Source organism: Lactuca saligna, chromosome 4 (assembly GCF_052625555.1).
Source record: "Lactuca saligna cultivar CGN05327 chromosome 4, ASM5262555v1, whole genome shotgun sequence".
NCBI lineage: Eukaryota > Viridiplantae > Streptophyta > Magnoliopsida > Asterales > Asteraceae > Lactuca > Lactuca saligna.
The window spans coordinates 129,801,958-129,818,433 of NC_136420.1; the positions used below are offsets into that span (position 1 = coordinate 129,801,958).

The 16,476-nt window shown below is 38.4% G+C and overlaps 1 protein-coding gene across 1 annotated transcript; it reads right to left on the reverse strand.

The window, feature by feature from the left end:
• Positions 1–11,480: 11,480 nt before the first annotated feature.
• LOC145042809 (uncharacterized) lies at positions 11,481–13,740 on the reverse strand. The gene is made up of 4 exons (XM_078991291.1): positions 13,022–13,740; positions 12,843–12,929; positions 11,888–11,955; positions 11,481–11,788 (listed from the first exon to the last, which is right to left on the reverse strand). The coding sequence occupies exons 1-4, from the start codon at positions 13,700–13,702 to the stop codon at positions 11,668–11,670; spliced, it is 957 nt and encodes a 318-aa protein (XP_078847417.1). The 5' UTR covers positions 13,703–13,740; the 3' UTR covers positions 11,481–11,667.
• Between the last annotated feature and the right edge of the window lie 2,736 nt (positions 13,741–16,476).

Sequence of the window (16,476 nt, forward strand, 5' to 3'; positions counted from 1 at the left end):
TCGCCTTATCAGCTATCCGGTTGTGGTTATTCAGACTGGGAGTAGATATGGGAGATTGTGGGGCCAGAGGGCCATGTCGGTCAAGCTTAAATGGAGTATGCCCTGGGTGGGAAAATTTAAGTTTAGATCTCGAGGGCTTTGACTGGTGAGGCGCCAGTGGGAGTCGTAAGACTCAAATAGGGGTGGAGATGAAGCATCATGGAGTATTGTAGTCTGAGTTGAGTGGTCGAGCGATGGCATGTGATGTCAAGGTTATATTTTGAGGATTATATTATTGCTTTTTCCCATTTTGAGAGGATGGGTGAGTGAGTTTTTGATGTTAGAGATTAGAAGAAGACCTGTGGGGCACGAAGGAGTTGCGATATTAGCACCAAGAGTATTTTGTTGTATGAGAGCATTAAGTTACATTCTTATGCTGGGGAGGGTCATCAATGAGTACTGTGACTAGCAAGGGATCGAGTATGCCTTGTTTGAGTTTGGTAAGTTGTATACCAGCAACTGTTTCCGGAAAACGAGAGGAGTATATCGAGATGTCAGTTTTCGTGGCTATGCAGCGGATCGAATGTGTGAGTGATGTCTCCCGTGCTATTTCAATTCTTACAGTGAGGTGATGATTGAGGATTCAGAGAATGAAGAGTGTGATGGTCCTTTATTTCCAAAAAAAGGAGAAAGTGTTATCCTAGGACCATCAGAATAATTGCATGTGCAGTCGGACGAGATTCTGGGTGACCGGAGACAGTCACATTGGGGAGTTTCCTAGGATTTCATCTGAAATTCAGGATATATGGAGTTGCTTGTTTTTCCTTTGGAAGATCATCAAGTGTTACGTAGTACGTTTCAAGAGTCAAGTGTGGTGTATCTGGTGAAACAGTATGTGGAGTAGACTGTTGACATGTCAATTGGTGATGGTCGAACCCTGAGTGGGGGAGAACCGAGTATTCTATTGAGAAGATCAACAATCTGTTCAAGTTGTGTTTAGAAGATTTGGTTATGGGGATCTGCAGTACAGATATATGATACATGGATTTATTGGTGGACGAGGCAAGGTACAGAGCGAGGTGATGCATATAGTGAGTGTTCAGGAAAGAATGAGTGTATCCACAGCGAGTAGCCGTTGGTCAGGGATCTTATTGTGGTCAGGGACTCTTCGGGATTGCAATGGTTGAGTTCGAGACGGTTGGTTCATTGAGGTCCAATTTCAACTGTTTAGATTTGCCAGTTCGATGTATAGATTGTTATCTATACTCTGGGAGGAGTAGCAATTGACTTGTCAATTAGTTTCAGAGTCGGTATGGGTATCTTTGCATGGGTTTTGATCAGTAAGAGGATGGGGTTTTGGATGGTTATCAACGTGTTCTCAATCATTTAAAATCCCTCTATATTTCAATTTGTGAGTGGAGTATTTCGAGGTTACGAGTTGTGGGAGAGGAAGATCAATGACCATAACAAGACATTATGATATTTTGTGATGGTGTATCGCGGTATCCGAGTATGATGTCGTGAGTGGAAGATCAGTGGATGAGGTAAGCGAGCGCGAGATTCTGTGATGAGGTATCGAGGTGTCCGAGTATGATGGCCTGAGTTGTTGGATTATTTTGAGACTCGAGTTTATGAGATGACAAGTGGAGTACCGAGTAACTCTTGTTCCAGTAGGAACCCATCAGCTAATTATCATCAGATGGGGATTGTCCAAGAATGTGAATTGTATCAAGGGAAAGTGTTTTGTAGCGGGAATCGTTGTTAGGGGTAGTGATGCTTAATCTGGGTGGGTGTATGCACCTGTCCATGATGGATTGCGGAGCATGAGTTCAATGAGCGCAATATAGTGACGGCTTAATAATAAGATTGTGGGGTAGTAAGAGAGTGGAAGGAACCAGGTGAGAGTAATCACTTTGTAATATCAGGGAAAAACCATGGGGAGAGCCCATGGCGAGTGAAGGGTGATGTAAGCCTGCGGGGAGCCATAGCATTCACGAGTGAGTGAGTAAGTGATGTAAGCCTGCAGAGAGCCATAGCATTCACGAGTGAGTGAGTAAGTGATGTAAGCCTGCGGGGAGCCGTAGCATTCACGAGTGAGTGAGTAAGTGATGTAAGCCTGCGGAGAGCCATAGCATTCACGAGTAAGTGAGTAAGTGATGTAAGTCTGCGGGGAGCCGTATCATTCACGGGTGAGTGAGTAAGTGATGTTAGCCTGTGGGGAGCTGTAGCATTCACGAGTCAGTATGAGAGTATCGTAAGACTACGGGAATCTATAGTATTAGAGCATGAATCAGAGGAGTTCTTAGGCTTAAGTAGCCTTGACGACTGAGTCCTTGGGAACCTGGTGGCCGGACCAGGAGCGAGACTGGGGTCTCCATGATGGTCGGGATCCGTTATATCTCGAATTGGGAAGAGGTTGTCATAATTCGGAAGGAATTAGAGAGTAATGTACGTGTCGATGTGTAGATCACGAGTCGTGGGTTAAGTATCATATTGAATATGAGTGATTCTATTTTTGCTGTCGAATAAGACTCATGGGTTGGGGTTTGGCCCTATTGGAGTATAGGATAGATGAATTGAGATTTCAGATTCCTGATGGTTTTCGTTTGTAGTGGTTTTGGGTTGCATCTGATGTTCTAGATCTGGGAGGGTTGGTTCGATTGGTTTGAGAAGGATCGCATCATGTATGGAGTTAGCGAGTATTAGAAGACAGAGGTCAGAAATGATGTGGGGCTATAGATCGGTTGTAATAAAGATTGGAACAAAGCGAGCATAATGATTTGTACATGTAGTTGGTTAAGATTTCTCTATTATATTAAACGATTGGGGTTATGCTCGGGCTTGTGGCCATGCCGTTTCATTTTTCGGGCGTGTAAGGGATGGCGGGGAAAGATTTCGAGGACGAAATCTAATTTAAGTGGGGGAGAATTGTAACATTCCGTTTATTAAATAAATCAATATGTGAAATTAATAAATGTTTAATAGCCTTAAATCGAGTATATTTTTGGAAACAAGGGCTAAATGGTAATTTTCGGATTCAATTTGTAAAGATTTATGAGGTTAGGGGTTATTTGGTAAGTTATAGGACCTGTATTGTAATGAATTTATGGATTCAAGGGGTTAAAAGGGAAATATTGGGTTAAAGTTGAAGAATATATTGTGAAGAGGGGTTGAAGTTGAATATTTGGGTGGAGGTTTTAATGAACATGGGATTGGCACCCGATGATCTATCTTTCCTGTCATAAGGTCGTTCCCCCTAAAACCCTAACCCTAAATGTGTTATCCGCCACCACCTTGGAAGTGTTCTTCAGTGGTCGCCCCTGCTGTGATCGAGCACCACTCCCCGCCATCAACCGTTTCGCCACCAAGATCGCAACCCTATACCGGAGACGTCGTGGAAGTCGAAGGAACCACCTAGTCCGAGTGTGAAGCTTGGATGTGTCACTGTGTTGGCATGTGCAAAGGGGAAACTGTCGGTAAGACTAAATGCCACCCACCTCCTCTCTCTAATGTTCTCAGTGTGTATGCGACGTCGCAGTCAGTGGCAGTGGTCGCCGGTGGCCTTAGGTCGCCGCTTCTATGCCTTTAATTGTCGTCTATCGCCCATGAGGCCAAGTTGGATATGTTTGTGTGTGCGGATGATACATGTGATCGTGTTCATAGGTTTTCATGGTTGAAAATCAAAAGAGACCGCCACCACCACCACCGTGAGGTGGTGGCTGCCAACCATTATTGTTTTTGCCACCCTCCACCGCCATTGGAGGTGGTTGTGGGTGTGTGTAAGGGTGTATACTCTAGTGTTTTCATTGTTTTCGGTATTTTGGAGGTTGTATGAGTGTTTTCGTGGTCGGAAAACCCACCACCACCACCGTGAGGCGCCACCGACCACCACTACCTTACGTGGTAGTGGGTGGTGCTTGGCATAGTGAACCCTAATCGACCCAAATGTTTGATCTAGACTAGTTAGATGGTTATTGGGCTAGAAAACCTACTTAGGGTTTAGAAAGCCATAATTTTTGGGTTGTTGGTTTGGGCCTTATGGGACCCGCGTTTGGACCAGTGTACTGAAGTTATGACTCATGTTGATTCTATTGTTTGATGACTTAGTGGGAAAAATGGACTTGATGGGTTAAGTCCTTAATGGGTTAAGTGAGAACACTTAACCCTAATCGTCATTTCATGTGGACTAGAGTATTTAGATGGGCTTTGGGTAAAGGCGCATATGACGGTTTGGGCCGAATTTGGAAAATTGAGCCATTAGTGGACTTTTGTGGACCTATTTGGTATTGGGCCTTGGTGGGCCTAATGGGCTTGAGTTATTTATGGACCAAATTGGTGGACCCTATTTGGACCTTATATGTGAAGGTTGGTCATAAATCCTACCCAATGGACTTTCAGTATCTGTAGAGTTTCTGATCTACGGAGTCGCCATCAGTATCTGGAGTCAGAAGAGGCCTTTCAGCCATCGGCGTCGATGCAGGTTTAGCGTCTTGAAACCCGAACTTCTCAAGAATATCCTCCAGATACTTGGATTGATGTAGCAGGATTCTGGTTGAATTTTGTTTGACCTGAAGCCCCAAAAACATGGTCATTTCTCCTAACAAACTCATCTCGAATCTCTTTTTCATAACGCCTTCAAACTCCTTGCATAGTTGCGGACTGGTCAACCCAAAAATAATGTCGTCAACGTAGATTTGAACCAGAATCTGATAATTACCAACATGCTTGATAAACAAAGTTTGATCGATAGTGCCACGAGAGTATCCATGCTAGAGCAAATGCTTTGTAATAGTCGCATACCACGCTCGAGGAGCTTGATGTAACCCATACAATCCCTTGTCCAACTTGTAGACATGATTAGGAAACTTCGAGTCAATAAGCCCAGGGGGCTGATCAACATAGATTTCTTCCTTCACCTTGCCATACAAGAAGGCATTCTTGACGTCCATTTGGTAAACAATGAAGTTCATGTAAGAGGCATATGCAAGGAAGATACGAGTAACCTCCAAGCGAGCTACTAGAGCATAAACCTCAGTGTAATCAAGACCCTCGACTTGTCGAAACCCACGAACCACCAATCTAGCTTTATTTCGCACTATAACCCCTGAATCATCTCGCTTGTTTCGATAGACCCAACGTGTATCAAGAGACTTTTTGCCCTTTGGCAACTCAACCAATTTCAAAACCCCGAGTTTTTCAAATTGATGTAACTCTTCATGCATAGAATCTACCCAGCTGGGCTCATTCAGAGCCATTTCAACATTCTTGGGCTCAATCTGATAGATAAAGCAAGTGTAAAGACAGGTATTAACATCTCCACTCTGACTTCTGGTTTTAACGCCTTCGCCCAACTGACCAATGATGTTCTCGATCGGAAGATTGCATTGAATCCTTGAGGGTATCTCCTGGCTGATATCATTAAGTGAGACAGGAAGATTGTGAATATTGACACCTCTTTCATTTGCTGATTGTGCCACACCAGATGACTCTACTACAAACTCATTAGAAATGTTTTCAAGAAAGAGTAGTTCCATAAAGGTTGAAGTGACAGCGGAAGCATCTCTAGACATTAAATCTCTTTCTACAGGAGTAAGTGGTGTAGTCTCAACATCAGGAGTATCATTCTGAACTGGAGATTTTGGACTATCAGGTGGTACAGATGACTCCCCCTCAGGCGAAGCATAGGACTCCTCATCATGCGGTGAAGAGGATACCGTTGGGGGTCTGTAGACAACTTCTTCGTCTTCATCTTCAGAACCACTCTTTGAACCAGAGAAAGATCCAGATGAGCTATCCGAAGACACATTTATTGACTTGAAAAGCGATGTGTAATCAAACAACCAATCCGGATCCACTCGAGCATCCATCTCATTCTCCTCCAACCAGCGCATGTCATAAGATTCCACAACCTGCTTCGTCTTCTTATTGTAGACCCTATATGCGGTGCGAGCAGCATACCCTACGAAGTAACAATCATCGGATTTGGCATTAAACTTCGGATTGGTCTCTAGGTGAAGAAGGGTGCAAGGGCAGCCAAATACATGGAAATGACTGATTGAAGGCTTGTGACTATATAGAATCTCATACAGAGACTTCATCTATGCTTTGTTGATCAACACACAATTCTGAACGTAGCAAGCAGTGTTAATCGCCTCGGCCCAAAAGAAAACTGGTAACATGGACTCACACATCATCGTCCTTACAACGTCTTTTAAAGTTCTATTTCTCCTTTCAGCAACACCATTTTGTTGAGGGGTGTGAGTGGAGCTATATTGACGCATAATACCCTTTTTTACGCAAAAATAATCTAGATTAGAATTCTTGAACTCTGTTCCGTTGTCGGTACGAAGCGCCTTCACCCGATTGTTAGTTTGGTTCTCAATCACACAATGAATTTCTTAATTAGATCAGCAACCCCAGCTTTATTGGATAGAAAGAAAACCCACGTAAAACGAGAGAAGTCATCAATCACAACTAGACAGTACACATTTTTGTTAATGCTGAGAACGTTGACTGGTTCAAAAAGATCCATATGCAGCAATTGAAGTACCTGACTGATTGAATTAACCTGTTTTGGAAGGTGTGGTTTTCTATGATGTTTTCCTTGTGCACATGACACACACTTTTCAAAAGTTATAAAGTCTTTGACAGGCAAACCACGTACCATCACATTCTTCGCAAGACCATTCAAGTTTTTGGCGTTAGCATGACCGAGTCTTTGGTGCCACAACATGCATTTTGTTCCGAGACCTTTAAAAAGAGGCACATAACTTGTTCTGGAATATTGCTATTCATATCAATGATGTAAGCATTTCCATCCCTGTTAGATTTGACAAGAATCCATTCTTCTGGGATGACAATGCCTGGCTTGAGAATCATACATTCCTTGTCAGTGAAATGTGTAGAATAGCCTTTGTCACATATTTGAGATACACTCAACAAACTATGCTTTAATTTGGGAGCAAAGTTAACATTCTCGAAACTTAACACTCCATTTGTGATGGTTCCTCTCTGAGTGATCTTTCCACCTTCTCCACCCGCAAAGGAAACATATCCCCCATTAAAAGATTGAATGTTGTTTAGTTGGGAGATATCTCCTGTCATATGCCGGGAGCAGCCGCTGTCGACGAACCAGGGTCTGACAACATTCCCCCGCAACTGTCCCTACAAAATGTGCGGGATCATTCAGATTTGGGAACCCAGTTCATCACTTTCCTGGGTGAACCCATTGTCTTTTCAGATTTATCATTATTTACTAATTTTCCAGAGTATACTGATGATGGATTAGAGCTTATTTTGGGCAACCATTGGTAATTTGGTTTTCTAATAGTCCTCGATGGTTTTGAAATAAGATTTTTATCAGTTTGCCTTAAGCACTTGGGCTTTCTACCTGAATTAGTTGAAGACCCATATCTGCTCCTTAATGAAACCGATCCTGGCTTAGCCATGTTTGATTTTGGAAAATTGTTATGAAAGACCTTTTTATTCTTTTGAAAAACTGCCCATTTTCTACTACGATCGTCCTTCCAATCATCATTCCAAGAACGAGTTCTAGAGGAATTTCTAGTTAAAGACCTTCCTCTGAATTCGTTCTCTCCTCTTGGTGACATATAATGTACAAAAATTCTATTAGGACAATTCCTAGCTATATGACCACCAATACCACAATTGAAACAAATCTGTTTATTATTGTTAAAACATGTACTGCTCTTTTCAGATTTGCTTTCCATACCGACACCCTTGCTTTTCTCACATGAACAAGAACAGGAAGTAGGTTGTGAGATAAGTGAGGGTGTACCAGATGGAGAAACTTATGGAAATGGTGTATTTTCATTAGTATTATTACAAACATCAGAATTATCAATCATCTCATCAAACACTTAAAAAACATTCAAACTAGTATCAGAAGGTGCAGAAAAATAACAAAAAACATTGTCACTTTCAACATCAGAAAAATTAAAGTCTTTATTTAAAACTAAAACTTCAGGTTCAGACTCAGTTTTATTTTCAGAAACAAATCCTTCAACTTTGTGCTTTGACTAATTTAAGGATTGATCTGCAGGAGAAGTAGAAATGTTAGTACTTTCAACATTAATAAATCCTCCCGAAACAAAATCAGATGGCTTGCCATAAATCATGGATGGTTATTGGCAATCTCCTCCTTGGACAAAGGTTGAAACTGATATGAATGGTTGAAAGGAGGAGGCACTTTATCATACCCTAGACCCTTTGACTGATTATGTTTGAATTGCATGCAATGGTCTATCATATTGGCAGCTACCTCACTTGATACATCATTTTTTCTAAAATCAAAATCAGCAGTTTCAAATTTACCCTTTAATGTCTGAAGTTCAGTAATTAACTCAGCGTTCTGTCTCTTTATGTAGTCATAATTTTTACATTTATTACTGTAGTCTTCCTGAAGTCTTCTAAAGTCCTTTATTTTAGTTTCTAACTGGGCCTTAAGAGGTTTTTGTCCTTTTTAAAGTTGATAACCCTCATATCTAAGGTCCTCTACTTCTCTACGTAATGTTTCTATTTCTTCATGAAGAATTTTAACATAATCAATACAAGCTTGAGAGCAGGAAGGCAGGCTTACCTCATTTTTATTTGGTTCAGAAGCAGAAGAGACCATCAGCGCAAACTGCAACTCCATCACTTGATCATCAGCTACAACACTCTCTGCGGAAGCTTCACCACAAACTTGAGCCAAATGAGCATTTTCAGGCCTTTATATATTTAGGGCCTGCATCTGATCCTCCTAGTCGAATCACTGAGTAATCATAGCCTTCTCACTATTGACCTGAGCACCGCTCCGATTGTTTCCTACTGCAACCATTGTCTGGGCATTGTTTAATCTTCTATCCGGCTTCGGGCACTCACGAGCAAAATGACCTGGCTCGTGGCAATTGAAACAACGTAGCTTTCCCTTGCTGAACCCTACCTTTTTATCAACACTCATCCCCCAGTTATTCTTCCCTGTCTTCTTCGCAAACTGCTTTGCCCTGAAAACTGCCATGGCAATTTGCCATGTAATATCCATTTCTTCTACATCTTCAGGATGAATCTGATCAAGATCAACAAATGACAATTGTGGCGGAAGATCTCCAGCTAGAAGAGCATTGTAGTAGTTAACAAGTCCTGTAGCGAGAGCAAGATTTTCATCACACTCCTTGGCGTTTGAGGAAGAAACCACATTAAAGGGAGAAGCAGCTTGAGTAGCAACAAATGATTGGTTCTGAGAGAAAGGCATGGCTGATGCAGCGGGAAGTGAAGCAGCTGATGGAGTGGAAATGGATTGAATATAAGCTTGCTGAGCAGCAAAGGGCTGACCTGCAGAGGAAAAGGTGAGAGATAAAATAGCATTGTTAGATGAGATCCCAAGGTTTGCAGCTGAGTATGAATTCACATGATTTATCTCCCATTGTTTGTCATCAATATCACAGGCCTTGATGACTGCTATCATTTCAGCAAGAGTAAGGCGACTTAGATCCTTGGTCTTCTTGATAACAGCCACATTCATGTCCCATGACTTTGGGAGAGCATTCAATAACTTTTTTTTTTATTTCAGACTTTATGAAAAAGATCCTGGCTACAGTCATCTCAGTAATGAGAGTTGTGAATCGCTACAGTTGTGCCTCCAGGGTTTCTCTAGGAATGTGGTTGAACATGTTAAACCTTTGTCGCAACATATCCTGGCGGCTCTCCTTCATGTCTTCATTCCCTTCATATACCTCCATTAGGGCTTCCCATAAAGCCTTTGCTGAAGTATACTCCCTAAAACCTTGAGCAATATCTGGAGACAAGGCCATGGTAAGAGTGGCCAAAGCTCATTCTTACTCCTCAACCTTCTCAAAATCTTCATCAGTGTAATTCTCAATAGCTTTGTCGGTGACTTGTCCGACAACAATGGTCGTTATTCCGACAGGATTCTTAATGATGCTTCTCCAAATCTTGAAGTCCTTCATTTTAAAGTACTTCCCTATCCTGTACTTCCATTCAGGAAAACCTTCAGCAGACAACAGTCTTGGAATACGTGTGGTTGTGCCCATGACAGAGTCCAGCTCATGGTGATGTGTTTGACTTTGTGAATCCATTGATTATTAATTTTAAGAACATAGATTTTATTTATTTATTTATTATTATTATTATTATTATTATTATTATTATTATTATTATTATTATTATTATTATATAAATTTTGAGTTTCCGATCAAGACAAAGGTTTACGGTCAAAGTTTGTTTGCGGCCGTAAACTCGGTTTACGGTCTTGAGTTTTTGATCGAACCAAGTTTATGGTTTTTGAATGTAGGTTTGCGATTATTGAAGATTCTTGATGTACGGGCTACGAGCACATTTTACGGTTCAAGAAGGATCTTGAGTTTGCGGCCGTAAGCTGTGTTTACGGCCGTAAGCTCTTGGCCGTAATCTCCCAGAAATTCAAGAAACCACATTTTTTTTTTGGATTAAACTTGATTCCCTTTCGCAGTAAACACCAACTCCAATCTCAAACAGTGATGAATATAGCCAAAAACTCGATTGTAAGATGCATTGACACTGGTTTTGCTTTGATACCAATTGTAAGGTCATGAAACGGATCTTACCCGTGATCAAGCAAACAAAACAATTAATAATAATGAGAATGAAGAAGAAACAGAAATCAGAACAAGTTTGCACACGCTTTTATTAACGAAAAACGTCTGATACAACTCGTTTACAACAACCGTGAACTCTATGGCATCAATAACCATTAAATGACCTACAAGACCTCTATATATAGTGACCTGGGCCGACTTGGGTTTACGGCCGTAAACAGCTTACGGTTGTAAACACATGCACTGGCCATAAACTACAAAAAAGGCTACCAAAATTGCATTTATACCAAAAAGAACCTATTACAACGAATGTCTGGACCAAATCATTAATTAGACCCTTCAATGTACCCACATGTAATCTTATGATTGCTTTCACCACCTTAGATAATAGTGTATGCTTTAGAAACCCAATAGGCGTCTCTTATGTTGGCGATCGTAGACGTCTACAAGTCTCCTAATCTTAGCACACGACTTCCAGATTTCTAATCTTCTAACACTGCCCGAAAGGTTTAAAATGTAGAAAGGAGTAACTCCGCTTGTGCCCTTGAAGTTAGGTTTAGGGGGGATGGGCTTCCGACTTCGAACTTCTGTCCGATCGCCTTTTTTCTTTAACATGTCACCTTAGTTTACCATGACGAGATGTTAATGACTCTTTTAGGCTTTCATTCATTTTTCATTTTTTTTTAAAAGAATGGTCATTGAAACTAAAATGTTTTCGAAAACAACATAAAAAAGCAAAAGAATATGCATAATGGTCATTCTATAGTATTTTAACGGAGCATTATAAACAATAATTGCTTCATGAAACTCTGATGCAAGATTTGGAAATCACATAAACCAACCACATGAATTTTCCAAAAAATTGAACCAAAAAAACACATTAAAAAGCAAACCACAAGTACCAAATATATAATTTATTCTTCTTTTTATATATTTCGGCATAGTTTTGCCAAGTAATGGAGTTTGTTGGTATGATGAGTACCGAGTACGTCGACTTTACAACATTACAAATTCACAATATGATATGAACAACAATTTATAAACAACAAAATAATTATATGTAAATCTAAGAAAATAAATTAATTAATTATAACTAGGAACGACCACTTAATACAAACGACGTAATCAATTCGTTGAGTGAATATGGAGCTTCGACATTTGCAGCGTGCCCTACGTCCTTAATTATCTTTAGCGTTGATTTCGGACCCAAGTGCCTAAGTAATGATTTTTACTTAATTATAAATAAATAAATAAATAATTTAAATTTTATATAAAAAAAAAAAATATAAAAAAAAAAAAAAAAAAAAAAATACCTATGTAGTTGATGTCCCAACTGAATCGGGAAGATATTGTCTTTCTCTCCCCATATTATAAGTGTTTCCTTCATCACCAAATACGTACTCTTAATTTATTATAAATGTACACTCAAAGTAAATATAAATTATCAATATATACATAAGGTTTTAGTATGTTCAAATTTGGTTGTGCCATAAACCTTTTTATTCATATTTTTTAAGAGAAAATGATAAAGATATTAACAAAAGTATTTTTTAAAAAATAGCCATTTTCTTCTAAACTATACAAAACAACCAATAAATACATAATATGAAATTAATTTCTATATAATATGAAATTATTCATATTAGTATTACTATGAAAGTAGATAACCTTAAAATCATAAAATAAACCCATAATATTAAAGTCATTATCACAAGAAAATTATATCGATCACGCTACCATAAATATCGGATAAACATGTATCGTCAAATATTTGATCATAAATTTCTTTGAGTATTTTCTATAAACGTTTAAAACCCCCGGGCCCACACATAAAATCTTATTGAACTTGTATGTCATTGTATCGTGTCATCTACACATAACATTTGTCTTTTTTTTCTTTTTTCTTTTTTACTTAAGAAAATTGTATTTGTATCCCAATAATTTAAGTTGTATTGTTGTAATGTCTATAATTAGTTTAATCATGCAATATTCAATTTTACGTTTTAATTACACAAAACTTATGTTGCTGATATTGAATTTAAAAGCTTAATAAAATGTTTACATAGTATAAAAAATAGTTATATATTAAGTAATAAGAAAAGCTAAAAAAGTGTCGTTAATACGTAATTTTATTTTTTTGACTATATCTGTAAAAGCCAAAAATGTGTCGTATTTAATCGTGATTTGACTTTAATCTGAAAACGTCGTCGTTACTACGTAAACTAGTTTTGAAAAGTGTGAGTAAATTAAAAGTTGTATCCATGGCACCTGGGTAAGAACAGGAAGATGAGGATCAGGTTTTTTCGAAAGCAAATTCTCAATCAGTTCTTGTCTTTCCTTCCTCCATCTATCTGCCTGCAAATCAAAGATTGATCGATTATACTATAATTCTTCCTTCAATTCAAATCCAACCATAATAGAGATGAAAAGCTTAATTGAACACTTACAGCAATGAATCCACGAAGGAAGAAATCAGGAAACCACTTTCCAATATCGGATTTATACATAGACAATCTGCACAGCGTTCGTATTTCTTCTGGTTTCTCCGGTACCAAAATCTCCACCACATTCCGCCCAATCTTCTCCAGATACTCCGATTTCTGCTCCTCCGTATACACAATTCCACTGCTCACAATCACCACCTTCTCCACCATCTTCTCCTCCATCTCCGCCATCCGATACACCACAAATCCTCCGTAACTAATTCCATACACCGAGAATCTATCAACTCCCAATTTCTTCATTCCATCGCACACGCACTTCGCCTGAAACTCCTCCGTACGCTCCGTCCTCGTCGAGTACGATTTGCCGAAAAACACTAGATCTGGTATGTAAACATTGAAATCACGAGTCAATTGAGCTACCTGCAATATGAATTGCCACTTGGAGTTACCGCCGTAGCCATGGACGAGAACAAGGTTTGGCTTGTTGCAGCGGCGGTGGTTCGCCGCCCATATGTGCATTGAGGTTTGACAATCGTCGAGGTCGACGGTGCATGGGGAGAGACTACAGTAGGAATAGTAAAGCGATAAGAGAGCTTCGGCGGCCTCCATTGGAAGGCGTTTGATGCCGCCGTGGAGGGACAGGAGACGGCTGTGGAGCCGGAGAGATCGAATGGTAGAGAGCATGACTGAAACGTATGATTAATGCGCAAGAATTTGGGAGGTTTTCGAATATATGGAGAAATATTTTTGTTGGTGTCGTGTCATTATCAGTGTATTTATGTGTAAATAAATATAAATAAGCATATGATAATATCCACGGATATATGTTCCGTCAAACTTCAATATTATAGAATGCACTTTTATTTTTGAAAACGAACATTAACTATTTATATTGCAAGTTTATAAATAAATAAATAAATAATCTGATTTTCCAAAATTTATATTTGACATGTGGTAGAGGGTAACATGTTTAATAATTAAGTATTTAGTTTTAGATTAATATTGAAATTGTTCCTTCGACTAGGTATTCATTTCGTCACTATTTTTTTTAAATGCTTATAAATTCTCTTAACTTGTTTATTTTATGTATATCTAACTACGGTTAGGTATAAATGAGTCGAGATATTCGTAATTTATTCAGAATCAGCTGGTTAAAAGTTCAATTTGGATCGAACGAAACAAATCACGATTTTTATTGTGTTTCATTATTAAACAGGTCTAGACAGTAAGCTCGACTCTGTTAGTGCATAATATAAATGATCCTTTAATGCAAAAGTAAATTGTCAACTAAAATACACTTTGCTTTTACAAAAAAAAAAACATCTTCAACATATTCTTATTATTATTTAAATTTATTAAGTTACAATTAAATATAACCATAATATTTTTATTAACAGTTAACTACAAAGTTTGGAGTAAATTTGAATCGTAAGAAAACCTACGATGATACGATTTATAAAAACGATATGAGTACTTATTCAAGTTTGGAGTAAATCTGATTTTCCAAAATTTATATTTGACATATGGTAGAGGGTAACATGTTTAATAATTAAGTATTTAGTTTTAGGTTAATATTGAAATTGTTCCTTCGACTAGGTATTCATTTCGTCACTATTTTTTTTAAATGTTTATAAATTCTCTTAACTTGTTTATTTTATGTATATCTAACTACGGTTAGGTATAAATGAGTCGAGATATTCGTAACTTATTCAGAATCTGCTGGTTAAAAGTTCAATTTGGATCGAACGAAACAAATCATGAGTTTTTATTGTGTTTCATTATTAAACAGATCTAGACAGTAAGCTCGACTCTGTTAGTGCATAATATAAATGATCCTTTAATGCAAAAGTAAATTGTCAACTAAAATACACTTTGCTTTTACCAAAAAAAAAACATCTTCAACATATTCTTATTATTATTTAAATTTATTAAGTTACAATTAAATATAACCATAATATTTTTATTAACAGTTAACTACAAAGTTTGGAGTAAATTTGAATCGTAAGAAAACCTACGATGATACAATTTATAAAAACGATATGAGTACTTATTCAAGATTTGTGATTTGCTCATGAATACTGCCACAACTAATTTTTGTATGAAAATTAATCTAAGCTAAGCATAATTTTGATGATTAATATGCACTAATATATTACTTTAAACATTGCAGAAGAGATCAAGCATAGATCTAGCAAAAAGACTTCATTTTTGGACCATGGTGAGTAAAAGCTTCCACCTTTTTGATTCTCTCTCCATTGATATGGGATTTATTGGATTCCTTGGCTGATTTCGAATTTAGGAAGGTTAGATGAGATAAAGTTTGTAACTTTTGGATCTGAAGTTTGATTTTGCATTGAGCTCCATGCATGGGATTTTGGTCTTATTTCTCCATTTTGACCAAGTTTGAGTTCTAGACTTGCATTGGGCATGCATATCTATGTGACAACCCAAAATTTCTCTTTTGTATAAGTCATTCAATTCAATCAGAATCAGACTCGTTTCTGCTATCTTTTAGTCTTGTTTAGGGTCTGTTTGAGCATTCTAAGCTTAGTACAATCAAAGTTTGGGTTCATGGATGAGCTATTCTATTACCCCCTCTTGGCCGTACACTCTCCCTATATAAGGAGTATTTAGCCATTTTTCACCACTTTACACACTTTCAAGTCTAGAACTTCGACTCTCTCTTTCTCTCTACCTTCATCAAGTTTTCATCAAGTTCTCCACAAATGTAAGTGTTTTCCTTCCTTGAATAGTTTCTACATTGCTTCATCTAGTGGTGAATTCATGTTTTCATATCATTAATTTCATCTTTAGCTAGATCTTCATCTTTCACCAAGAACACCAAGAACACACACTAGTTCTTGGTGGTTGTAAACCTTTTTTAAGCTTCAAAAGCGTAAGTATTCCATTCTTAGCTTGTTATTCTTGAAAGATCTCTTGATTCAAGCATTGATTCATCATGTTTCAACATGTTCTTCATCCCTTAAAGGGAGTACAGCCGTACACCTTCATAAGGTTGGTCGTACACACCTTAAAGGCCTTAAAAAGTGAGAGTTTAGCCCCTATCATCTAATTGGATATGCTAAACCTTTGATTCTATCCTTGATTCACCTTAAAATCGACCAATTTTGCAAGAACATGATGGGTGTACGGCCGCACACCCCTTTGTACGGTCATACACTCCTCATAGGGTTGTAAACCCTCTTTGATGATCATTGCAGGCCTTAAATTTCTGACAAAACTAAGCATGAGACCAAGAACACTTCCTTGATGCTTCTTAGGGCCTTAAAACACCTCAAAACGCACACTTCTTCATGAGTGTACGGCCGTACACTCGTGGGCCGTACATCCCTGGCCGTATACACATCCTATTGGCTGTACACTCCCCTTTGATCAATCATATGTGATTGTAGCACTTAGTTCAAGTGCTTCCTAGTCCCTTGGGTGTTTCCCTAGCA

What these genes read in the sequence shown, in the direction of transcription:
- LOC145042809 (XM_078991291.1), bottom strand. Translation starts at nt 13,702, where the DNA reads ATGCTCTCTACCATTCGATCTCTCCGGCTCCACAGCCGTCTCCTGTCC. An exon ending in ATCTTCCTGTTCTTACCCAG is followed by an intron (nt 11,956 to 12,842) that starts GTGCCATGGATA and finishes TTGGTGATGAAG; the next exon opens with GAAACACTTATAATATGGGG. An exon ending in TTGGGACATCAACTACATAG is followed by an intron (nt 11,789 to 11,887) that starts GTATTTTTTTTT and finishes ATCATTACTTAG; the next exon opens with GCACTTGGGTCCGAAATCAA.